The sequence below is a fragment of the Schistocerca cancellata genome, chromosome 8 (genome assembly GCF_023864275.1).
Source record: "Schistocerca cancellata isolate TAMUIC-IGC-003103 chromosome 8, iqSchCanc2.1, whole genome shotgun sequence".
Lineage (NCBI taxonomy): Eukaryota > Metazoa > Arthropoda > Insecta > Orthoptera > Acrididae > Schistocerca > Schistocerca cancellata.
In genome coordinates, this window is record NC_064633.1 from 292807256 (window position 1) to 292833839 (window position 26584).

The 26584-nt window shown below is 43.0% G+C and overlaps 1 protein-coding gene across 1 annotated transcript in view; it reads left to right on the top strand.

Annotated features, from left to right (window-relative positions):
* Positions 1–26584, top strand: part of LOC126095530 (uncharacterized) — a 391122-nt gene that overhangs the window by 259777 nt on the left and 104761 nt on the right. The window contains exon 5 of the mRNA XM_049910312.1: positions 25667–25837. Within this exon, the coding sequence (XP_049766269.1) occupies positions 25667–25837 (171 nt within the window). The remainder of the gene's footprint in view (positions 1–25666; positions 25838–26584) is intronic.

The following is a 26584-nucleotide window of genomic DNA, read 5'->3' on the forward strand; positions in this document are numbered from 1 at the left end:
TTGATACGCCTTCTTTTTCCTTTTACAGGCTGCCTTGACTGTATCATTCCACCGAGCTGTTTGCTTCATCCTACTTTTACATACTACTGTTCCAAGACATTCTTTAGCCACTTCTAGTACTGTGTCCCTGTACCTTGTCCATTCCTTTTCCAATGACTAATTGACTACATTCAACTAACTGGTACCTTTCTGAGATCGCTGTTATGTACTTGTGCCTGATTTCCTTATCCTGAAGTTTCTCCACTCTTATCCTCCTACATATGGACCTGACCTCCTGCACTTTCGGCCTCACAATCCCAATTTCACTGCAGATTAAATAATGATCAGTGTCATCAAAGAATCCCCTGAATACACGTGTGTCCTTCACAGCCTTCCTGAATTCCTGATCTGTTATTATATAGTCAATGACAGATCTGGTTCCCCTGCCTTCCCAAGTATGCCGGTGAATGTTCTTATGTTTAAAAAAGGAGTTTGTGATTACTAAGCCCACACTGGCACAGAAATCCAAGAGTTGTTTCCCGTTCCTGTTGGTCTCCATATCCTCTCCAAATTTACCCATAACCTTTTCATACCCTTCTGTTCGATTTCCAATCCTGGCGTTAAAATCACTCATGAGCAAACACTGTCCTTGTCCTTTACTCTAACAACTACATCACTTAGTGCCTCATAAAAACTATCCATCTTATCTTGATCTGTCCCTTCACATGGAATTACAGTTTCAGAAAAAAGGCAATTAATGCAAGGTGAAGCCGAACACGACCGCTTAGATTTCAGAGGCTCAAAGGATATTTTCTTATCACTTTGGGACAAGGAATCGGTGGCTCACTATAAGTAATGATGTGACTAATTACGATTTATTAAGTTTGTTGCTTTAGTTTTTTTCGCTTCTATGAAAGTACCTTCTCAATAGTGAAAAGGACTGCAACATACAATCATGAGAACATACAACACAAAACACGGAGTAATGTAACAACCGTCAGAAGAAACACACATACTTTTTCACAGTCTGTTCTGTCAGTGCACAGTACACTACACTACATAACAAAAGGAGCACTGTTCGATTACAGTTACTATTCAAAATGTCGACTACCACATATTACAGCTAACGTTAACATACAGCTATCGGCAAAACAATCGCGAGACAGGACTAGCAGTACTGAGTGCAGGCTCGGCGAAGAGTCAAGTGGACATTATTGTTGTCAGCTGCAAGTACCGTGAGTGAAAGGAACAAGTTGGTTCCCAAACAACACACACAGAGCGTACTGGTTTGCACTCTTGTTCAGATTTCTCAGTGCAAATACAGCTGTAAAGATAAATAGAAGTACGAAATCAAACGAAATACCATTGGTTTACTCATACTGCGTATGAAGGGGAGATGTATATTTACTTTCTTAGGAGAAGAAAAACTTCTTAGCCAAGATTGCGAAAAAACACTGTATTGTGGATAACCGATTTCGATAAAACTACGTTACCATCATCGGATCTGTAATAATAGTACAAAAAGTGCTACAAACACTTTAACAAATAATTCCAGATTAACCCATAGAGGAATCGATGACAACATATCTTCGTACAGATTATTATAAAAATCTTGTGACAGATGCACACAAAATATTTCCATTAAATCTCCAGATGTACAACATGTGACATGAATGATGTGTTGGTACATAAAAAGTAAATGTTAAAATTACTATGTACACACATCGCCACAACATTACATCCGTATTACCACACGTCATGCCTACTAGGGCACCACAAGACTGACTGTCAACAGCCGATGCATGAGATGAACTGACAACAAGTACGGCAGACGTCGTTGCAGTGCATAGTTACTACCATTAAAAGTCCAATACGTAATTTAAAACCAACCATGATTCCAAATATAAAAGTTCTAAAACGCTAAAAACCTACTTGATGATTTCTTCCTGACAAAACATAGTTGCCGGCCGCGGTGGTCTAGCGGTTCTGGCGCTGCAGTCCGGAACCGCGGGACTGCTACGGTCGCAGGTTCGAATCCTGCCTCGGGCATGGGTGTGTGTGATGTCCTTAGGTTAGTTAGGTTTAAGTAGTTCTAAGTTCTAGGGGACTTATGACCTAAGATGTTGAGTCCCATAGTCCTCAGAGCCATTTGAACCAAAACATAGTTAAGACATCCTACACATCATACTGTATTTACCATAAATGCGTTAGATTATCACAAAGCTGCAAGTACCTTTATGACAGCAAAGCTAAGCAAGCGCCACATAAAAATCATCAAGTAGTTTTTTAGCATTTTAGAATGAACCGTAAAATTACTACTGGTTCACCAATGGTTATTAATCACAATTAATACACAAAATGTAAAGTGGAACTAGGTGCCAAGGAATAACTGGTGAAATTACACACAATTTTCAGTAACACTCTTTATTCAAATTTGGTGCAAGACTTTACGATATTTTTTAAAAAACAACAATCATTTAACGAATATGTCAATTTACGATAGGAAAGCACCTTTAAATTATGAAATTATTATAAACAATTTCACGCCAGTAAAAGGCAAGTACAGGCAAGCAATTTAACGTATACAACGCGACGCTGTATAATACACTCCTGGAAATTGAAATAAGAACACCGTGAATTCATTGTCCCAGGAAGGGGAAACTTTATTGACACATTCCTGGGGTCAGATACATCACATGATCACACTGACAGAACCACAGGCACATAGACACAGGCAACAGAGCATGCACAATGTCGGCACTAGTACAGTATATATCCACCTTTCGCAGAAATGCAGGCTGCTATTCTCCCATGGAGACGATCGCAGAGATTCTGGATGTAGGCCTGTGGAACGGCTTGCCATGCCATTTCCACCTGGCGCCTCAGTTGGACCAGCGTTCGTGCTGGACGTGCAGACCGCGTGAGACGACGCTTCATCCAGTCCCAAACATGCTCAATGGGGGACAGATCCGGAGATCTTGCTGGCCAGGGTAGTTGACTTACACCTTCTAGAGCACGTTGGGTGGCACGGGATACATGCGGACGTGCATTGTCCTGTTGGAACAGCAAGTTCCCTTGCCGGTCTAGGAATGGTAGAACGATGGGTTCGATGACGGTTTGGATGTACCGTGCACTATTCAGTGTCCCCTCGACGATCACCAGTGGTGTACGGCCAGTGTAGGAGATCGCTCCCCACACCATGATGCCGGGTGTTGGCCCTGTGTGCCTCGGTCGTATGCAGTCCTGATTGTGGCGCTCACCTGCACGGCGCAAAACACGCATACGACCATCATTGGCACCAAGGCAGAAGCGACTCTCATCGCTGAAGACGACACGTCTCCATTCGTCCCTCCATTCACGCCTGTCGCGTCACCACTGGAGGCGGGCTGCACGATGTTGGGGCGTGAGCGGAAGACGGCCTAACGGTGTGCGGGACCGTAGCCCAGCTTCATAGAGACGGTTGCGAATGGTCCTCGCCGATACCCCAGGAGCAACAGTGTCCCTAATTTGCTGGGAAGTGGCGGTGCGGTCCCCTACGGCACTGCGTAGGATCCTACGGTCTTGGCGTGCATCCGTGCGTCGCTGCGGTCCGGTTCCAGGTCGACGGGCATGTGCACCTTCCGCCGACCACTGGCGACAACATCGATGTACTGTGGAGACCTCACGCCCCACGTGTTGAGCAATTCGGCGGTACGTACACCCGGCCTCCCGCATGCCCACTATACGCCCTCGCTCAAAGTCCGTCAACTGCACATACGGTTCACGTCCACGCTGTCGCGGCATGCTACCAGTGTTAAAGACTGCGATGGAGCTCCGTATGCCACGGCAAACTGGCTGACACTGACGGTGGCGGTGCACAAATGCTGCGCAGCTAGCGCCATTCGACGGCCAACACCACGGTTCCTGGTGTGTCCGCTGTGCCGTGCGTGTGATCATTGCTTGTACAGCCCTCTCGCAGTGTCCGGAGCAAGTATGGTGAGTCTGACACACCGGTGTCAATGTGTTCTTTTTTCCATTTCCAGGAGTGTATTTCGAGCTCAGCTAAATTACAGGTAAATTTCACTCCATTAATAAATGAATTCAATTTGATTATATGACTTTACTTTGGGACACCCAAATTTCCCATTTGGTTACAACAGCCATAGCTACGGCCGCCCACAACAGCCTCACTCAGGCTCATTAAATGGCGCAGAATCTAACTTGTCTGCAACATATATAAAGACAATCCTGTTTACAAAAGTTCTCAAAATAGAAAAACCAAAACGCATGAGTCATACACACGGGGGAGGGTGGGGGGACACTCATGGTTAATAACATTAACATTTCCAAACTTATTAAAAAAAAATTCTGCAAGTTAACTTACGGCAAACACACGCGCTCGCAAGGTAGGACTTGCGAACTGTTACAACATTCTCCTTTCAAGGCAACAATTTCTACCCGTAATGAAACGGCAAACTTTTGCATCGTAAGAAAACACGCTAATAACCTACTATCTATATAAAACACATAAGCACGTTGAGTAAAAGCCTTAGAAGGTACTGAATTGGAAAAACACACAACAGATTTTGCTGACTAGAAACAATATAAAAAATCCACTACGGTGTACATTAACAACTTTGCTTGATTATAGCCAAATATACATAAACACAAATTTACGTAAGTTACAGCTTACAGATGAGCAGGAATTCGTTATGCAATTGACTAGTTCTTACCACGAGGCAAAAGGAATTTTTCTTCTTTCTTAGAGTACCTTTTACACGTGAGTCTAGTAATACTAGTTAATGGCAGGCTAGAGAATGGATCAGGTCTTAGAGCCTTGCATTTTAAACAGTACAGCCATTGGTGCCTTAGACTTTCGCAGACATGGAAGAGGCTAACAGTCGAATAAACCCGTAGGTAAGCTGGGAGGGAAAAGAAGCAATCCGAACCACAGATTTACTCTGACCCCCCCCCCCCTTTTCGTCCTTAAAAGGGGACAAACGGACCACTCACTCTAACATTACCACCTTCCCGCGGGTGGCCAGACGAGAATGAATGGCGGGTAACCCCCAAAATATACCGCTGGTATAGTTAACAAGAATAAGTAAATTGAATTCAATTAAACTTCATAAAATCTGTTAACAATCAATACTCAACGTCTAGTGCGTTACGACTCCCCGGACTGAACCAACGCAGCACCACCAAATGCTTGCCGAGCCGCCCGCTGCCAGCCGTTTCAAGGGACGCAGGAAGGCGCGCCGATTTTCAGAACCTCCTCGCCGGTCGACAGCTTACGGCCGAACTGCAAATTAGGACCCTCGCGGACCCACACTCAGGAAGATTCCTTTCGCGACAAGCAGTTAACGCCCCATACCACCGAGCCGCTGCTCGCGGCGCTTATGCTGATGCCACGGTCTGCGTGCTGTCCCTCTAGCATAGGCAGAGAAGTCGCTTCTTGATGCCCCGACTGCCAACTCTCCACGAGAGCCCATACAGCCACTTCTTCAACCCACGCGAACAGCCCACTTTTCCCCTTTCCCGCAAGAGGGAGACACCGAAGCCTTCAATTGCGACAACGGTGCCACCGCCAGAAAACGGAGGGCGACTGCTTCACGCTACGCGCTGCGGCGCGCTTTTCAAAGCTAACTGCACTACGGCTCAAGAACTTTTATATTTGGAGTCATTGTTGATTTTAAATTACCTCTTTGACTTTTGATGGTAGAAACTATGCACCGCAGCGACTCCTGGCATACTAGTCAGTTCATCTCATGCATTGGCTGTTGACAGTCAGTCTTTTGGTGCCCTAGTAGGCATGACGTGTTAATCATGTGGATGCAATGTTGTAGCGATGTGTGTACATAGAAATTTTAACTTTTACTTTTGAAGTGCCAAAACATTATTCATGTCATATGTTGTATATCTGGAGATTTAATGGAAAGATTTTGTGTGCATCTGTGACGAGATGTTTATAATAGCCTCTATGAAGATATGTTGTCATTGATTCCTCTATGGGTTAATGTGGCATTATTTGTTAAACAATTTTTAGCGCCTTTCATAATGTTGTTACTGATCTCACGATGGTAACATAGTTTACCGAAACTGGTCATCCACAATGAAGTGTTTTATCGCGATCTTGGCTAAGAAGTTTTTCTTCTCCTAAGAAAGGAAATACCATTACTTTGAAACGGGCCACCAGCAACCAATGGTCTCTTATACCAACATTGTCAGGAAATATCCCTGGAACACTTCCGCTAAGCTTTTCGCTCATTTCTCAACACCAACCATTGCATACAATCACACTGTGTGCGATATGGAATATGACGACGATATTTGATTTCCGTTTTGTCCGCCGCAACTTTCCATGTGCTTGTCAGCAAAGAACGACCCAGCATCCTCCTACAATGCTTGAGATTTTCTTTGAGACTGAAACAGAATAAGATTATCCATAAAAAGATTATCCATTGCAGACCTTTAATGAAAAGTATCCGGAAAATAAATCATAAAAAAATACTCAAGTGTGTTGTGAAATGACAAGATGTTTTATTGTTAACTATTTGTGTTACATTTCTTAACAGACCCCTGCTCTATATTATGTAGGCAATACTGTACTGAATACAATATATAATTTTTAACAGTCTTTTAAATGAGTTTCGTCTAATTATCCTTTTATACTCGTACTTTTAGATATGAACAACTTTATTGCTTGGTAGAAAATGCTGTTTCCAGTTTTATGTTTATTCTTTCTTGGTCATTTAAGTTCAGTCTATATCTTGTTCTACGGTCACGGACAGAGCTGTTAGTGCAGTAATTGTCAAGGTTACTCTTTATGTGCATAACTGATTGATAAATGTACTCACATGGTATGGTCAAAATTCAAAAGCATAACTACGATGGGGCGACAGAGGAAATGCCTCCCCTACTCCCCCGGATGGTCGAATAGCTCCCTGGCACCAAAATGAAAGAAAGGGTTAAGTATAAGGACAAACTAAAATAGAAATGAAAACTGAGAAATACATTCATCGATTTATATTTACAAACTTCCATAGCATGTTGGAAGTCAGTTGCTGACTGTGAAACCAGTAATGTTTCTGCAAGACGGTTTTACTGTGTAAGAACGGATACGATTTAGCTTTAAAACGTCTGAAACCGTAACCTCGAAATAATAAAGATCGCTCGAAACGCTGAAGTTGTTTTTTCTAGAAGCCATTTCATTCGCGTGTTTCTAGCTATGGCATATGTGTTTCTGTTTAATTAACTGCGTTTCACTGTGCCCAACCACGGCTGACCGATCTTAGTTCGCTCCCTTCGTTATTGATAAGCGTTTGCTTACATGGCGCAAGCACCGACGTTCTCAAGGATTTCCAGAAACTGATGGAGTAGTTTATATTTTTTACAGATATATCCTCTCTTTGTCCACTTCCTCATCCTTCCCCTTCTCTCTGTTCTTCATCTCCTCCCCCTCTCTCTGTCTCTCACCTCCTTCTCCCTCTCTATGTCCATTCCCCCCCCCCCGCCCTTCCACTCCTCCCCCTTTCCCTGGCATTGAGATTTATTTTTACTTCAAGTTCATATTCCGAATAGTATTCTAATAATGAGCCGATATGCCACAAATACAACTTTCCTGCAAAAACCGTACGTATAGGAATGATTTAACTGCCCCACAGTCGTAGTTAAATGTGTTTGCGAGAACAAACCCACACATACTGATACAAAGGGCCGGCTGGTGTGGCCGAACGGTTCTAGGCGCTACAGTCTGGAACCGCTCGACCGCTACGGTCGCAGGATCGAATCCTGCCTCGGGCATGGATGTGTGTGATGTGCTTAGAGGAGCTCTGTACCCTCCCGCTTACCACCCTTCTTCCACGTCCGTCGTACCGTGATGACGGTTGCCGTGTAGACGTGAAGTCCTACGATATTGGCCTACCATCCAGGGAGGCCCTATTCAGTTCGCTGGAATGTCAGGAACGCGGGGGTCCTAATCCTACTGAGAAGGAAAGACCTCCAGACTCTCCCGCCTATGACGTAGGCAGACTGTGGTGTTGAACCTTGTACAGGTGATTATAGTGAGGTAGCCATTTTTTCGTGTAATGGCCGTAGCGTGCAGGACATCTGCAACAGGCCTGTGCCAGACGTCACTTCGCTGCAATCAGGGAATCGAGTATGAGCGTCACGTACGCCATCGAGCAGTCTGACCCACTGCCTTATGAGCTAAACTGCTGAGGTATTTATAGAACGAAGCAGTGGCTAATGTTTACCCTACGTCATTCATCATGACCGCATAGGGCTTACTATTACGAAGGTATCAGTGGTTTCCCCTCTGCAATGCTTGCTTAACGAGTTTGTAACAGTATAGAACTGGTTCGTAAAAGCTCTTGGTACCGTTCGTTGCATTCGCCTTAGCCTTTCTTTCGTCACATAACGAAGGTGACGTGAGCCTTTTTAGGTGCCCTGACCCAGTACATTCTGCTTAAGGCTGCTGCCTGACTTGCCAGAAACACCGATGTTGTGTTTTGCCCTGACCCAGTCTTGGTGGCGAAATGTTTTCGGCGTGGCCGCCTCGTGTCGACATTGCCGTAATGTAGCGAGAGAACTTCTCCCAGCGACTTCGAAAATTTTACCCATTTTTTGCCCTATACAAGGCTGGCATGCAACAGTTTTTTAGGAAATAAACATGCACTGGATGTCCGTATGAATGTTTATTACTAGAGACCGGATTATATGCATTTGCATGTTGCACATGCATTTGCATATTCGGCTCCATTTCACCAGTTATTGCACATTTGAACTAAAAACTAGTGACGATGCATATTTTCGCACTACGTTTACAATATTTTAAAAATTTAGACGGGCGGTCTCTAGTTCGATCTAGTTTTAATGTCTCACAGATTGACCGCGACCAAGAACTGCGTGCAATCGCTAACCGAGGGGCCTCTGCCTAGCGAAATGATTACAGAAGAGGAACAGGAACAGGCAGACAGAGATAATGCTTCTGCGTCCGCTACCACGCTTAATCCCCTTCGCTGTCATATCGTACTCGTCGGTAGCAATTAAATTAAACTACGCAAGCTTTTAGTTGCATGTCCATTGTTTCAGTTTAGCTTTTTATTTACTTGTACACAATTCAGTGTGTTTACGACGTGTAATGTGTAACGTGTTGTGCGCCATGCCGCCCGGAAAAAGAAACGTTGTTTCGTGGATAGCTGACCATCCTGGAACATTTACATACGACGGAATTTTTTTATATTTTCGAGTTTGTGAGATAAACGTATCGTACAAAAAAAAGTTTCAAGTAAACCAGCATGTCAAGACAAGTCTTCATATCGCAGGAATGCAGAAGAAAGGACGACCACTTCTGACAACAGCAACTTGCAGTAGCAGAGATTTGTCCAAACATAACAAAAAAAAGTCGGTTTAACATGTATCTATGTGAAGCATTCATAGCAACCAATATTCCTCTTCACAAACTTACATACTCTATCCTCAAAGGCTTCCTGAGCAATTATTCCTTAAATCAAAATACACCAGATGAATCAACGTTGCGTAAAAATTACTTACCGACAATTTGTGTAAATGTTCTGGAAGAAATACGCAGTGAACTCAAGGACAGCATTATCTGGAGTTCAGTTGACGAAACTACAGACACTTGTGGCCATTAGATTGCAAATTTAATTGTTGGTGCTTTAAAAGTAGAGCCTTCTTCTTCCTACTTTGCGGCCTGCAAAGAACTTGAAACTGCAAATCATTCAACGATCGCCAGTTTCGCGAATGAGGTTATTAGAAAAATATTCCCGGAATCTTCTGCAGATGAAAGGGTGTTTTTATTTATTTCAGATGCTGCTCCCTATAGGATCAAAGAAGGAAAATCCGTCCGAGTACTTTATCCCAATTTCATTCGTGTGACGTGCTTTGCTCATGGAGTACAGCGCCTTGCTGAAGAAGTACTTTCCATGTTTGTGAATGTAAGTAAACTGATTTCATTCACAAAGAAAGTGTTTCTAAAGGTTCCTGCTCGCAACGAGACCTACAAAGGAAAACTACCAACTATACATTTAGCTCCCGAACAAGTGGTAACTCGTTGTGGTATGTGGGTCGAAGCTATGTTGTTTTACAGAGAACATTTCGAGGCCATCAGAGGGCTAGTAAACGACTTTGATAGTGCAGAGGCTTTGTCAGTTTGCCAGTCCAAGGAGGCTTTCAATGACTCGGGTATAAAAAAAGACATTCCTGTGATTAGCACACTTTTTTCCCATGAACCTGCAAATATTAAAAAGCTTGAAACTCAAGGTTTGGCGTTGAATGAATCTATTCAGTTAATGAATAAAATTATTATAGTGAACTCCTCATTGCCCGAAGTATTCCCAAGAAAACTTAAAGAAAAGTTTGAAAACATCTTAAACAATAACCCAGGCTTTGAACCCTTTTATTACTGGGAGAGATGAACTTTTATCAGAAATAATGAGTGCCAACATAGCATCCAAATTCAAATACTGCCCTGTTTCCTCAGTTGATGCAGAACGGTCCTTTCCTGCTTATAAAAATGTTTTGAGTGATCGAAGACACAATCTTACTACCGAACATTTGGAACAGTACTTAGTCGTTTATGTTTACAATAGTAGAAAAATGTAAATTAAATTGTAAATGATGCTTTGGTCCAATAGTATTAATTAAAAGTTAACGCTGTTCAAAAAATTCATGATTGTGTGTTGTTTTTTATAGAAAATATTACGGAGTTTTTGAGTGTACCCCGCTGCGTGTAATATATCTTGAAGTTGGTCCTGTACATATCGACTGTTTCGCGGCGACTCGCATCGCATCGGATTCTTACCGACAGTATTAGCAAAGAAGAAACAAGTCGAAACACGGTATGCGTCCCCAGTTTGCAAATTCTTAGAAAATAATCTCAGAAAGGCCCCCTTCCTAACCTCTACCAGCCGGCCGCGGTGGTCTAGCGGTTCTAGGCGCTCAGTCCGGAACCGCGCGGCTGCTACGGTCGCAGGTTCGAATCCTGCCTCGGGCATGGATGTGTGTGGTGTCCTTAGGTTAGTTAGGTTTAAGTAGTTCTAAGTTCTAGGGGACTGATGACCACAGATGTTAAGTCCCATAGTGCTCAGAGCCATTTGAACCATTTTTTAACCTCTACCAGAAAGGATTAAGAAAATTATATCAGCGTTCTAAATGTACCGATTTTTCGCGTGGACGGCGCTCTTCCTAGTAACTGATAGGAATAGATTTTAGATATAATGCACCCAGTAACTGCCATGTTTTTTTATTATTTGATCCTCCGTGTTTCGACTCTTTTCATGCATTGTAAGGAATTTTCATGCGTATTTTAAGGTTGTTTTGATGCATATAATCCGGTCTGTGTTTATTACATTATAATGTAGATGTTTGAAGTGCATCAGTCAAACACTTTTCGAGATTTTTGGTAATAAGTTTTCCCCTCCTCATCCTCTCCCTTTAAATTTATATACTATATATACTAAAAATACATATAGCCTACGTCTGTTTTAATGTTTGTTAGAGTATTGCGTAAAAATCTGAATGAAACTGGTCAAGAATTTTGCGAGATTTTTGGTAACAATGTTTCGCATTTGCCTATTGCGTATATATTTATTAAAAATACACTCGTGGAAATTGAAATAAGAACACCGTGAATTCATTGTCCCAGGAAGGGGAAACTTTATTGACACATTCCTGGGGTCAGATACATCACATGATCACACTGACAGAACCACAGGCACATAGACACAGGCAACAGAGCATGCACAATGTCGGCACTAGTACAGTGTATATCCACCTTTCGCAGCAATGCAGGCTGCTATTCTCCCATGGAGACGATCGTAGACATGCTGGATGTAGTCCTGTGGAACGGCTTGCCATGCCATTTCCACCTGGCGCCTCAGTTGGACCAGCGTTCGTGCTGGACGTGCAGACCGCGTGAGACGACGCTTCATCCAGTCCCAAACATGCTCAATGGGGGACAGATCCGGAGATCTTGCTGGCCAGGGAAGTTGACTTACACCTTCTAGAGCACGTTGGGTGGCACGGGATACATGCGGACGTGCATTGTCCTGTCGGAACAGCAAGTTCCCTTGCCGGTCTAGGAATGGTAGAACGATGGGTTCGATGACGGTTTGGATGTACCGTGCACTATTCAGTGTCCCCTCGACGATCACCAGTGGTGTACGGCCAGTGTAGGAGATCGCTCCCCACACCATGATGCCGGGTGTTGGCCCTGTGTGCCTCGGTCGTATGCAGTCCTGATTGTGGCGCTCACCTGCACGGCGCCAAACACGCATACGACCATCATTGGCACCAAGGCAGAAGCGACTCTCATCGCTGAAGACGACACGTCTCCATTCGTCCCTCCATTCACGCCTGTCGCGACACCACTGGAGGCGGGCTGCACGATGTTGGGGCGTGAGCGGAAGACGGCCTAACGGTGTGCGGGACCGTAGCCCAGCTTCATGGAGACGGTTGCGAATGGTCCTCGCCGATACCCCAGGAGCAACAGTGTCCCTAATTTGCTGGGAAGTGGCGGTGCGGTCCCCTACGGCACTGCGTAGGATCCTACGGTCTTGGCGTGCATCCGTGCGTCGCTGCGGTCCGGTCCCAGGTCGACGGGCACGTGCACCTTCCGCCGACCACTGGCGACAACATCGATGTACTGTGGAGACCTCACGCCCCACGTGTTGAGCAATTCGGCGGTACGTCCACCCGGCCTCCCGCATGCCCACTATACGCCCTCGCTCAAAGTCCGTCAACTGCACATACGGTTCACGTCCACGCTGTCGCGGCATGCTACCAGTGTTAAAGACTGCGATGGAGCTCCGTATGCCACGGCAAACTGGCTGACACTGACGGCGGCGGTGCACAAATGCTGCGCAGCTAGCGCCATTCGACGGCCAACACCGCGGTTCCTGGTGTGTCCGCTGTGCCGTGCGTGTGATCATTGCTTGTACAGCCGTCTCGCAGTGTCCGGAGCAAGTATGGTTGGCCTGACACACCGGTGTCAATGTGTTCTTTTTTCCATTTCCAGGAGTGTATATAGCTTATGGCCGTCAGAACGTCCATTAGAGCGTATAGTGTAAAAATCTGAAGTAAATCTTTCAACTTTTCGAGGTTTTTGCTAACCACCTTTCCCCCTTACATAGTAAATTCAAAAAATTGTAGCCTATGTCCGTCAGGACGTTTTTTAGAACATCACGTAGAAACATGAAGTAAATCGGTCAAGAACTTCTAGAGATTTTTGGTAACAATGTTAAACATCGACCTGCGTTTGTACAACAGTATAGATTTCAAATATATATTTATATAGCACATGTATTAATAATATTAGCCTATGTCTGTCCGAAAGTTTACTAGCGTTTAGTGTAAAAATCTGAAGTAAATCGGTTACGAACTTCTAAAAAATTTTGTCAACTATGTTTCCCCTGTATATTAATACGACATATATTCAAAAAACTCGTAACCTTGTCTGTTCTAACATTTGAAAAATTTTGCAGGAAATCGGTCTAGTATTTTCCGAGATTTCCGGAAGGCTTTTGACACTGTATCACACAAGCGACTCGTAATGAATATTGCGTGCTTATAGAATATCGTCTCAGTTATGCGACTGGATTTGTGATTTCCTGTCAGTGAGGTCACAGTTCGTAGTATTCGACCGAAAGTCATCGAGTAAAACAGAAGTGATTTCTGGCGTTCCCCAAGGTAGTGTTATAGGCCCTTTGCTCTTCCTTATCTATATAAACGATTTGGGAGACAATCTGAGCAGCCGTCTTCGGTTGTTTGCAGATGACGCTGTCGTTTATCGACTAATAAAGTCATCAGAAGATCAAAACAAACTGAAAAACGAATTAGAAAAGATATCTGAATCGTGTGAAAAGTGGCAGTTGACCCTACGTAACGAAAAGTGTGAGGTCATCCACATGAGTGGTAAAAGGAGCTCGTTAAACTTCGGTTACACGATAAATCAATCTAATCTAAAAGCCGTAAATTCAACTAAATACCTAGATATTACAATTATGAGCAACTTAAATTGGAAGGAACACATGGAAAATGTTGTGGGGAAGTCTAACTAAAGGCTGCGTTTTATTGGCAGGACACTTCGAAAATGTAACAGACCTACTAAGGAGACTGCCTACACTACGCTTCTCCGTCCTCTTTCAGAATACTGCTGCGCGGTATGGGATCCTTACCAGATAGAACTGACGGAGTACATCGAAAAGGTTCAAAGAAAGGCAGCACGTATTGTATTATCGCGAGATATGGGAGAGAGTGTCACTGAAATTATATAAGATTTGGGCTGGACATCATTAAAAAAGAAAGGTGTTTTTCGTTGCAACGGAATCTTCTCACGAAATTCCAATCACCACTTTCTCCTCCGAATGCGAAAATATTTTGTTGACAGCGACCTATATAGGGAGGAACGATCACTACGATAAAATAAGGGAAATCAGAGCTCGTACGGAAAGATATAGGTGTTCTTTTTTTCCGCGCGCTATACGAGATTGGAACAATAGAGAATTGTGAAGGTGGTTCAATGAAACCTCTGCCAGGCACTTAAATATGATTTGAAGAGTATCCATGTAGATGTAGATGTAAAGACCTTAATCAAAGACTTGCTTTATATAGTTGTATAGATATAGATATGAAAGCAGAAATAGAATAAACATTGAGTTTTTCTTAACTAATAGACTACTTAGCAGGTACGCAAAATATGGATACTCATACTCATGCGCTCCTTTCAAATTAACTTTTTGTTTCTCTCTTGCTTCACAGAAGATAAAAAATCTCTGTGAGCAGGCCAGAGGACAATAATTCTCTTTTTGTTGTGTTATTCTGGTTTGAGATTAATTTTTACAATTTTCGTTTGGAACATAAGAAGGTAATTATATTAGTTACATATAGATTTTCTTAAAAACTGTTTGTTTTTTATTACATTCAAAAAATACCTTGGTAGCGCGCAATAAAAGTTATTTGCACTGAAGCAGGGACGAATTAGCTGTTTCAAGTACTGATTTGTCAGAGAAAAAAAATTTTAAAATTATATAGCGTTTCGCTGTGTATCAAAAATTAGGTGGGATGTTTTTTTGAAAAAGTTTTTCTTATTCGTTTTGCATTTTGACCAAGTAGGAGGTGCGCAACCAGGGTGGTGATGGTATTATTTATGGGGAGTAGGGAACTGCCTATGACAGACATAGCATAGACGTTCAGCAAACCGTGAAGCGTCACACGGTCGGGAGAGTACTTCTGTGGTGCATGACTGCAGTTACGCCCCTGTCCAAATCCCCAACTTTTGGAACAGATGTCTGCAATGAGCCCCAATACTCTATTTGGTTATTATGCACATGGCGCTTTTTTTTAGTTCGAAAACTGCATTCACATTTTGTGGTAAGAGCATTCATGTTTTGCGAATTTATTTCCCAGGAAAGAATACCATAGCCAAGAACTGAATGTACTTACGAATATTATCCAAACGAAATTATACACTTAGGTCAAAGCTGAACGCTTCAAAAGAAAATGTTTATGAAGTATTCTGGCTATCCTATTTATCTTGACCACTCGAGACAATTTCTTATCCAAAAGCAAAATAAAAAATTCACCAAGCAAATGTTGTTTAGCTACCAAAGGTACGTTGACTAGCATAACAGCCTTTCTTTTCTCTTCTTTCGTTACGGAGATACTTAGATGAAGATGTATTTTTAATAGCATCCTACATGTTTTATTCAGTAATCCATTTGCTGTCCTTAAAACAGCTCAGAACCGTATAATAGTGTACCACACACGTAAACAAGGCGCTATTAAAACCATGATACAAATAGTTCCTCCTGCACTAGTTCGTCCATTCGTTAGAGTTGACAGTGAATAAACGAAACATGAAAAGAATACACATCTGTTATTGAGAGTTTAGTTTTCAGTTGAAGATTTGTGTGAGTACAGTGTACAGACATTAGGTTGTGAAACTATCTCATGAATCCAGTTACACGAAACTGGTTTCGTATGTGGCTGGAGACAGCAACACAGCAGTGTACAATTCATTTTCGACGTTTTATGAATGCTTGGGTCATCTCTTTAATGGAATAAGTTCTGGCAGCTGCACGAGTAATGGCGGACGTAATGCTTCTCTGCATCAAATCGCTGCGTAAGGAAAGAAATAAAGAGACGCGTTTAGATTCGTGTTAGGATAAAAAAAAAAAAGGAACTCAGCTCGGTTGCTCAGAGACCTATGCGAAAGAATTTATTGCGGAAGATCCGACAATTCTTTTCAAACATTTGATAATGTGACAAAAACAAATCACAATTATACTTAATACAGTTAAAGATGCGACAAGGAAGAAAGACACTACAATGTATGAAACATTGTCGCCACAACAAGCTACAGATGAAACTGCGTGTTTTAGTAAGTGGAGATTCGCATTTCTCTGCAGTAAATGTTATCTTTTCTACAGACAGTTGCTTATTCCCTTGTAGTTTTCGTAACTCGGTTGTGTTTTTCTTTCTAATGGAATGAATTTTGGTCTTCAGCTGAGATATCGTCATTATCCATGTTCAGATAGCGTAGGACTACATCAGTTAAAAGCAAAATGTCATTGCTTGTTTTATTAGTCAACATCACTGAAATCCCACAAACACCTACGCATAGTGTAGAATTCAGAGAAGCAAACTAGTTACCTCCGTTCCCTCACTTCATATTTAACACTGTTGCCATGTTACCGACACGACACCTACCCTCAAACATCGTGTAACTACTACTTTCGGGCCACCGAAGTTGGAACAAGCCGAAAGAGTTCAGCTTCTCCAGCGATTTGCGCAACCGCGCGCGACGCGTCCGCTGAAGCCGGTGGCGCAGTTTCAAAACTTGATGTCGCAATCTAATGTCGTCATGTAAACTAACGTTACACCAACGATGAAAAGGTAATAATGCTACTCATCTATGCAGAGCAGTTGTAAAGTTTTCGTATGTTTTTTGCCTTTGTAAATAATACACCTCTGCTGTACTGGGACAAAGACGAATGAGTGCGTACGAGTAGTGAATAAGATCCTTGCCTCTGTGTTTATCTGTGGTTCACTTGGTCGCCAGTCAACCGTGCAGCGCTCGGGCACTCTTATTTGAAGCGTAGTAGAGAAAGAGATTTGATATTTGTGAATCTAAGAGAAATTATCTGGAATGCTTTATTCTAAAGATGAAAACTTGTTTGTAAATAACTGTTTTGACTCTACTGATGGAGGAATTTTTATAGGTATTCAATGCGTGTACGAAAATGAAATGTTTGTTCGTCAGAACTATTAATTGAAGGACGCGACCGTACGAGTTGTTTGGGAATGTGCATGTGGTGTGGATGACTAAATGAAATACAATCTCTCGCATCAACTCGCAGAAAATGGAAGTTCTAAACAGTTCCTTTATCAGCTAGGAGCCCCCACGTGCTACTGCACGAAAAGACTTATCCACTCATTACACAGTACAAGCACTTATATGGGCCCCCGTAAATGTGGTTGGACTTAACAAGTTTGGCGACGTTCGTCTATGGGGCGCCAACTCATAATCGTTGCAATGTAGCAAGTGTTTCACAGAAATGCTTAATACAGGGTAAAAAGTATTTAAACCGACAAACTCTGGGAGGTTGTTGGGGACATCAAAACAAATATTTTTCCCTAATGTCATTTTTTCCTATGAGGATTATTTAAACCGGTGGAGGCTGTATTATGCTCTTCAGTTGTTAGAGGGCGTATTAAGTTCTTCAGTTGTAAGCAACTGCTATCCACCAGTGTAGTAGTGCACTGTCTCTGTTTACTAATGGAGCGATACACCTGGAGTGAGTACACTGATGTGGTTGGTACGTACTACGTAGCGCACCACAACGGACGAGCTGCACAGCGGGTTTATCAACAACAATATCGTAATCGCCGTATCCCGCATCATACGACCTTTGCTGCTGTGTACCAACGTCTACGTGAGACCGGGTCATTTAGCAGATTACCTGGACAGGGACGCCGTCGCACGGTAAGAACGCTGAAATCTGAGGAAGCTGTTTTGCAGCATGTGGAGCGGGATTCTTCAATCAGCACTCGTGCAACTGCTCGTAACATGGGCACGAATCAGACAAATGTAAGAACAGTTCTTCGAAAGCAGTTGTTACGTTCATGTCACTTACCGCGTGTCTGCAACCTAGAACCAGTTGATTATCCACCCAGAGCACAGTATTCGCAGTAGTACCTGGAACAGTGTGCAATGCATCCTACATTTCCATCCTCTGTGTTTTTTACCGATGAAGCAGCGTTCGGGCGTGACGGAGTCTTCAACATGCACAATTCGCAAGTTTGGAGTGAGGATAACCCACATGCCACAGTTAAAAGCGCTCATCAAGTGCGGTTCTTCGTTAATGTGTGGGTCGGTGTTGTTGGAGACTGTTTAATTGGGCCATTAAATGGCAGGCACTATTACAATTTTCTCGCCAGAGCATTGCCAGAATTGCTGGAAGACGTCCCGCTCCCTACAAGACAACGCATGTGGTTCCAACATGACGGGGCGCCGGCATATTTCAGTCGTCGTGTGTGTCGATTCCTTGACCGACGGTTCTCAGAAATGTGGATTGGCAGAGATGGTCCTGTACCATGGCCTGCTCGATCCTCAGATATGTCCCCTCTGGACTTTTTTGTGTGGGGAGAGATGTGCAACCTTGTTTACGCAACGCCTGTTGCATCAGAAGAGGATCTGGTTGTCCGGATAGTAGCAGCAGCAGGAACAGTTCAGGATACTCCTGGGGTTTTTGCCCGTGTCAGACAGAACATGATCCGACGGTGTAACCTTTGTTTACGTGTAGATGGAGGCATTTTTGAAAATTTACTGTAATTGAAATTGGGTTGTGTTAATGTGTTGTCTCTTGATCATAAAAAAATGGAAAAGAGTTTGTTGGTATAATTAATCTGCCGCCAAAGAAATCTTCCTGTACCGGTTTAAATACTCCTCATAGGAAAAAATATTTGTTTCAATGTCCCCTACAACCTCCCACAGTTTGTCGGTTTGAATACTTTTCACCCTGTATAAATGTAGGTAGGATTTCCTATGCAAAAATCACATGTGCACTCACGCATTATTTAAAGATTCACAAGTTCGATGACGATGTTTCGATTGTGGAGCGCTCAGCTGCGCGGTTATCAGCGTCCTTACAAACTCCCAACCTTTGCTCAGTCCATTCTCGCCACTTACATGAAGGATGATGAAATTATGAGGAAAACGCAAAGCCAATCATCTCGAGGCAGGTAAAAATGCCTGATCCCGCCGGGAATCTAACCCTAGACTGCGTACTCGAGAAGCGAGAACGCGACCGCGAGACCACATACTCGAGTTTATTTTCCATAAGAAGATACAAAAATCGTAAGTCCACCATAAATTAATTTCAAAGCCTGACTGATTTTCGCAAGATCTTGGAGGCGATTGACTAAACCACGATCAATTGCGTGAGTTATCTTTAGAAAACCAGTAAAGTTCCACAGCATATCAAATTATAAATTCTACAATGGCTACACATTGAAACCTTCTACGCGCGGGCCGGCCGCGGTGGTCTTGCGGTTCTAGGCGCTCAGTACGGAACCGCGCGACTGCTACGGTCGCAGGTTCGAATCCTGCCTCGGGCATGGATGTGTGTGATGTCCTTAGGTTAGTTAGGTTTAAGCAGTTCTAAGTTCTAGGGGACTGATGACCACAGATGTTAAGTCCCATAGTGCTCAGAGCCATTTGAACCATTTGAACCATCTACGCGCGGCTTGTATCACTCGCAACCCGAAAAGTAACAAGTTCTTCAGATGCCGAAAAGTATCTATGTCCGAAAGTAGCAACTCTCAATAATTCACACAGGCGAACTAGCGGCTATTTCACGGCTCATCAGATAAAACTTTCTCGTAATACTAACACAACCTGACCGCCTCCAACGGCGTCCGAATCGCGATCCCCTCCCAACTGCCGCTGCTCATCCAGGAACCCTCGATCAAGCACCACTAAAGTTAGTTAAACTACTGAACGTTAAAATTGCTGAAATTTTTAATTTTAATTTTTTACACGCATGTGATACATCAAATACCACGGAAATTATCCGAGAAATATTATGCTGTTATCAGTTTTCCTTTATATACAATGGTTTATTTATGAACAATAATTTCTATAGTTTTCCTCCGTTTTCGTATTAAGAAACAGTTTAAATTATACATTACACAATTTCCGTTTACAGTACTGCCGCTACTTTTAATGTTTCTCTGTCTATCTGGTAAAAAAAAGGTGTTTTTAACTGCGTGAAATCCGCTTTCCGGCCTCTCATTTAATTATGTGAATAATTTTAGTGAATAGGCTATTACAGTCCGATGCAGTTCTACGAGATGTATCCTTAGACACCTCATTTGTTGCAATCGCATAATGCGTTGCCAAGATATTTATACATTTATATATTTACAGTCCAGTAATTATTTATAACATTTAACTTACAATAATTAATAACTAATGCGGATATCGAAGGTGCGTCTTCACACGCTTAATCGTCCATCTTTTCTGTTTCGAATGAGACTACTAGCTCTTCAGAGACACAAGAGGTTCAATATTTATTAATTTTGGGGTAAGCTTTAATTTTGCACTGGACGCGAAAAGCGGCCATGAGAAACGAGCAACCGTTGTGCTCCCCAATGAAAGCGCTTTCCCGGTCACGTGGTCGCCTTAGCAGCCGGTGGAAGTCCAGAAACAACCCCATCTGTAGAGCATGGGGTGAAACTGGTCCTCCACGTGATCCTGTCAAACTGATTTCAGTTGTCAACACGTATATGATCCGACCTTGGCCGGCGCCTGTGCTTTCGCGGCCGCGTGTTAGTGATTAAATAAAGCGTCTCTTCCCTTTACAATAGGCTGTCGTGTTACAAGGGCCAGCCGGAGTGGCCGAGCGGTTCTTGGCGCTACAGTCTGGAACCGCGCGACCACTACGGTCGCAGATTCGAATCCTGCCTCGGGCATGGATGTGCGTGATGTCCTTAGGTTAGTTAGGTTTAAGTAGTTCTAAGTTCTAGGGGACTGATGACCTCAGAAGTTAAGTCCCATAGTGCTCAGAGCCATTTGAACCATTTTTTTTTTTTCGTGTTACAAGGAAAACATTATCCCTCAGACAACAGAGAACATTCACGATTAGTGTTAATCTGATCTCTTTGTTTTTATTATGCGACATATAACGCAACTGGCTGGAATGTCTGTAATTTTTATATTTAGAGAATTTCGCAATTAAGGACGGCTTTCTTTTAGTAAACGCTCCTGCATCATTCTTAGTTAAGTTCTGAATATTCTGTTGTGTGTTGATTGCACATTGCACCTTACGCCACACGAAGCCACAGATCGTTTATTTTTTCTATAGTTCCTGCGTCTGATGGTGTCTATTTGCTTTCGAGAACGTCAGTATACCAGACACAAAACAAAAGGCCGAGCATGGTGTAAATTACTTTTATTTCAGGGCTGATCTCGCCTTGCGTTCATCTGAGGAAACAGTTCGTAGTCGGAATTATCAAGTGTTGTGCTAAGCAAGCAGATTAATTTACAGTGAACACTGTAGGTAATCTCAAACAGTTATTTTTCTTCTGAGTAAATTAGTATTTTATTTTGTGAACATTTCAAGTCAGAAATTGCACTTCACGTCACTCAATTTCATAGTGTACTTCAGTATTGAGTTTCAGTTAAACATGTTTCACTGAATACACAATTACTTTTGGCATTTAATTATATTAGTTTTCATTATTTCACTAAGTTTAAAGTTTTGTTTAGCGACACTGTTGACATGCGCTACACAGGGCCAACCGAAAGTCAGTATTGCTCAGCAATTGAATACGAGATCTGAGGCACACGTGACGAGGAGAAAGTTTTTGAAAAAAGAATATTCAGTACTGTCATTTATCAATAAATTTTTATAGAAAGCTTACACAGTAACTGCAGTGTTTCCTTATTTACGTTACATTTACGTGTAGTACGATACTGCACTTACTATTCTGGGCGAGGTGAAAATGGAGCAAAAAATAAGGAGTTGTACTTGAAAAAAGACGTACTGCTGTTCACATCTTCGCAACGAACGTACTTGTACAAGAACAGCAATAACGCTGATTTGTGTATAGTGCATAGCTAAACAACATTTGCTTGATGCTCTTGCTATACTGATGCGCAAAACGTAAGAACGAGAGTGTCTCTGCCAAGTAACATAGCTCGACGAAACTTAGACCATACGTAGCATTGCTACAGTCGTGCTACAGCTACAGTATAGTACCGAAGGTAAAAAAGAAATACACAGTGAGACGAACGGGAATAATACTTTTATTGACACTATTATTCAAAGACAATAATTACTCTGCTTTTACTGTAATTTATGATGTTTCCCCTGGACATTACAAATTGCGGCACATGGTTCTTAATAGGGTGTGTGATCACCACTGACGCAAATGCGTACTCCGCTACATGCTCCCATACTGGCAAGAAGGTTGGTAAGAAGCTCTTGAAACTTTCTATGCCTCCACCGGTGCTGTTGATAACTGCTGGATGGCCGTTGGTGCACGCGAACATGCTGCAATATGTCTTCCCAGTGCATCCCATATATATGGTCGGTGAGCTAACGAGCAGATCACTACGTTAGCAGAGTATCCTCTTCCTCCCAGAGCTCCTGTGCTTTTCTATACGGTCAGGCATTGTCATCCATAGAAATGAAGTTAGGGTCGGCTGCACCCCTCAAAAGGCGCTCATGGGGAAGGAGTACAGTGTCAGAACAACGTCGACAGGTGACTGTACCGTGTTCAAAGATTAGGAGATTAGTATGCCCATGCAACATCACACCTCTCCAAACCGTTAACAACTGGACGATCAAATCGACCAGTTCGACAACATTCCTGGGTGCATTACATCTTCCCACCTCTCGCCGTGTGAGGTTAAGTCCGGAATCACTACTCAGACGTCCAGAATCACTACTCAGACTGAATCTGCTCTCATCCGAGAGGAATACGCGATCTCATTCCTCGTTGGTCCAATCCCTACGCCATTGGCCATCGCAAACGGTGCTGCCAATGTGTGGGTCTCAACATAACGGACTTGTAGTCGGACAAAGACACCACCCGTATGTTGTCGCTCTGGAGCGTGAGATTGCGTGCCTTGCAGTCCTGTTAAATTTGGTTGCTTCAATCGCTGTGTGACATGGGTTACCTCCTGCCTGTTGCACAACGTAACGGTCATCTACTGGTGGTCGACCACCTCCTCCCCTTCAGGTAGCAGCCCCTGTGGTTCTGAGTGCTCACCATGCACGTAAAACAATGCCGTGAGCAAGACCAAACTCTTGGGCTACACTCGTCACACTTCGTTCTTCTCACTGTGCGCCGCAATTGCTGTCTGATTGGCACTCGCTGTCTCTTCCCGTTTCTTCAGCTGCCTCGTGTTTCGGGTCCAGCCCCATTTGGCGCTATACTGATGCTGAGCTCATGCCACGTGGCGTCCAACTTTCTGTGCTCGATTGGAAGACCCGTGGCAACATGCTCCCGCACTTTCATTCATTTTTACCGAGTAGGTAATTGCCATGTACGGCAGTGCACGGCATCAATATCTTGAAAAAAAAAAACGACCGCGAAACTGCAGTTTTTAAGGAGTCAAATCTCGGGTTCTCTGGGTAACAGAGCTTTGGAACGCCCTTGCCCTAACGACGATTTGTACCCTTATCAGAAGAATGAGCATACTGTAGCTATACTACAGTGTAGGGTCGAAGCTGCCATGGCAAACTGATCATATCGTTTGGCTCTTTTGCATTAAGTGTGGCGGGCCATAGGGGGCTCAAAAAATCGGTCGCTGAGAAAACTCAGAAAAACCATGATTTTTGGGTACGAAAAGTACCAGTTCTGGGGATATCCACTTCTATAATTTCTGTTCACGATAAACGGTCGAAATTTTTACCATATACTCTTAAGACGATTTCTCGAGGAACTTAAACTTTTTTCGATGTAGTTATGTGTTACCGCGATCCAGAGGTTATCGTATTTATGCAAGGAAAATGTGCACGTAATATCCGATCGTAAATATAGTTATAAGTGACTTAATGAACACATGGCAAGGGTTCTGGTGCCATCGCAAGGGTTCTGATGTCACCGAACTATGATTTAGACGCCATTTTTTCACCGATAAACTTTATGACGTGTTGTCTCTAAATAACAGGCACTTTACTTCAAGTTCCATTCCAGTAGTACACTATTACCCAATTCGATAGGTTACAGATTCCGCAAAAGTTGCGATTTAGTTTTGTCTGAATATCATTTGAAGAAAAATCATCACTTATGAGGAACGGCTACTTTCTCTTGTTGAGAGGTTTAATTTTGCTTTTTTTATTAAAATACATTATAAATGGCGCAAACTTACCTTGCAATACCTATTGCGACAGAATCGTGAAACAGAGTGTGTTATAAAAATGCAACAGGCGACTATGGTGATCAATAGCTTACGGAAAACATTGTTTCGTTTTGTTGTAAAGTAAGGTAAGAAATTTCGCGTTTAATTTCATACTATCATAGTTGTCTAAGACTCTCAAAAAATTGTAGTATTGGATTAAAAAAATAAATAAAAAACCATAGCTTCCGCTGTATCGCCGTTGATAAGAAAGTTCCCTATGTTAACCATATAGCAAAATACTCTCGTCTTTCCATGCTACCACTCGCCAAAATCTCATGTCGATATCTCGAACGGTTCAGGAGATGTGCGTTATTGTATGAATATTTCAGTCCCGTGAACTTGCGGTCGGAAGTGATCACGCAAATTGCATTTTCTCGTGATTGGAGACAGGTAGAGATCTCCTCTCAAGCCTAAAGAAAATTTCAATATCTTTCAAAGTTTTATTCACAGCAACATATGGTGTAATATGCACCAAACGCAAAATCATAGCGATGCGTATTTGTCATTGCAAACATTTTCGAATTCCGCGCAGAATCGTATTTAGAAGCTGCGAAAATTAATTGTTTTTACCGATTAGTTTATGTAAAATCGTGTGAGACTACAGAGCTAATGAGACGCGCGTAACGTTCTACGTGTACTGGCACTGCTGCATCTTGACTAGCGGGATAACCAGCGTTCTTTGTGTGCGTCCGTAAGCGAGTGTAACAGCTCTCGACAGCACGGGGAGTCGGCACGAAGACTACCGGCTTTCTTTCTGTTCTCACACTAACACAGCTAAAAGAAAGCACACACACCGATTTCCCAAACGAGAAGTGTTGCCCTTCGCCGTGGACCCTTATTAAATCTTTCCTGGACTGCTCCCATAACCATTTTCATTCTCTGTCCTGTGTGTTGTCGTTCGTAAACGCACACACTTGTCACTGCGCTTCCTCAATACTGTAGCAATGACCGCTCACATCTGCCAGCGCTACAGATTAAAACTCGAGTGCTACTGCGACTTCGGAAACATGTAAATGTGAATTCTAATATTTGATTCCAAAGACTGATAAGAAGTAACATAGATACCAATCTGCATAATAAAATTTGGTACAAAACGGGGTAACAGCGGGAACTTCTCGCCCACCCCATATGTCGTCGGCAAGTCTTACACAGCAGTGTACTTTACTTCTGGAAAATATGCTATTGGGATTGGTGAAGATAGATGGGACAGCCTGTATGAAATCTACAGATACCCATAGCAATCATTAAGGCTTGTGTGTGCTTGGGCTGCAGATGTCAGGTGACCGGCTGCTGGTGCGCTGGGAGCGGCACGAGTGCGGCGTGCTGCGAAACCTGCGGCAGCTGCTGGCCGCCGAGGCGTTCGTCGACGTCACGCTGTGCTGCCAGGGGCGCCGGCTGCGCGCGCACCGCCTTCTCCTCTCCGCCTGCAGCCCCTACCTGCAGGTAGGTCGCCGCGCTCACCAAATGCCTTCCGAACTGCGGGGGCAGAATTGCTCACGATCGCTACTTCCCAAATTGTGTTAATCACAGGCGGTTATAATTAAACTGCAGCTAATCACAGAGGTCCGGTGTCGGCTGTTAATATCGTATGGCAGCGATACTCCTAAAAATGCTGAAAAAAAATTAGTTTCCAATTTGGCCACCAGGTGCAAATCTGGCGCTGTGAATGCGAAGAAGACATATAGCAATATTCTTATATTTAATGAAATACTAACAGGAAGAGGGAAACAAATGAGAAAAGCATAATGTTGATTTTATTAGTAACCGCCACTTACACAATTTGTTCAATATGAGCAGAGACGTCGACGAAATGTTGTACAACGCCAGATTTGCACCTGGTGGCCAAAATAATAATTAATTCTTTTACAGCGTAAATCGGTTCCACATTAACGCATTAGCTTATTTACCATGTTTTGCTACCATACGATAATCACAGTCTACACTGGATTTCTGTGAGTAGCTGTTCTTTACCACCCATTATGATTGCATGTATGTGTTACTGACTCTCCCAGGCGAAAATAATTAGCAAAATTGATGACTGCAGCTTAGTCAAGACAATTTTCTAAATGTTATGTATAAACTAATTACGTTTACAATTCGAAGTGAAGTTTATCGGAAACATCATCCAACAACACTACAGAGCATCGAAGTTACAGGCGCCGGCCCCTGTATATATAGCTATATACAGTG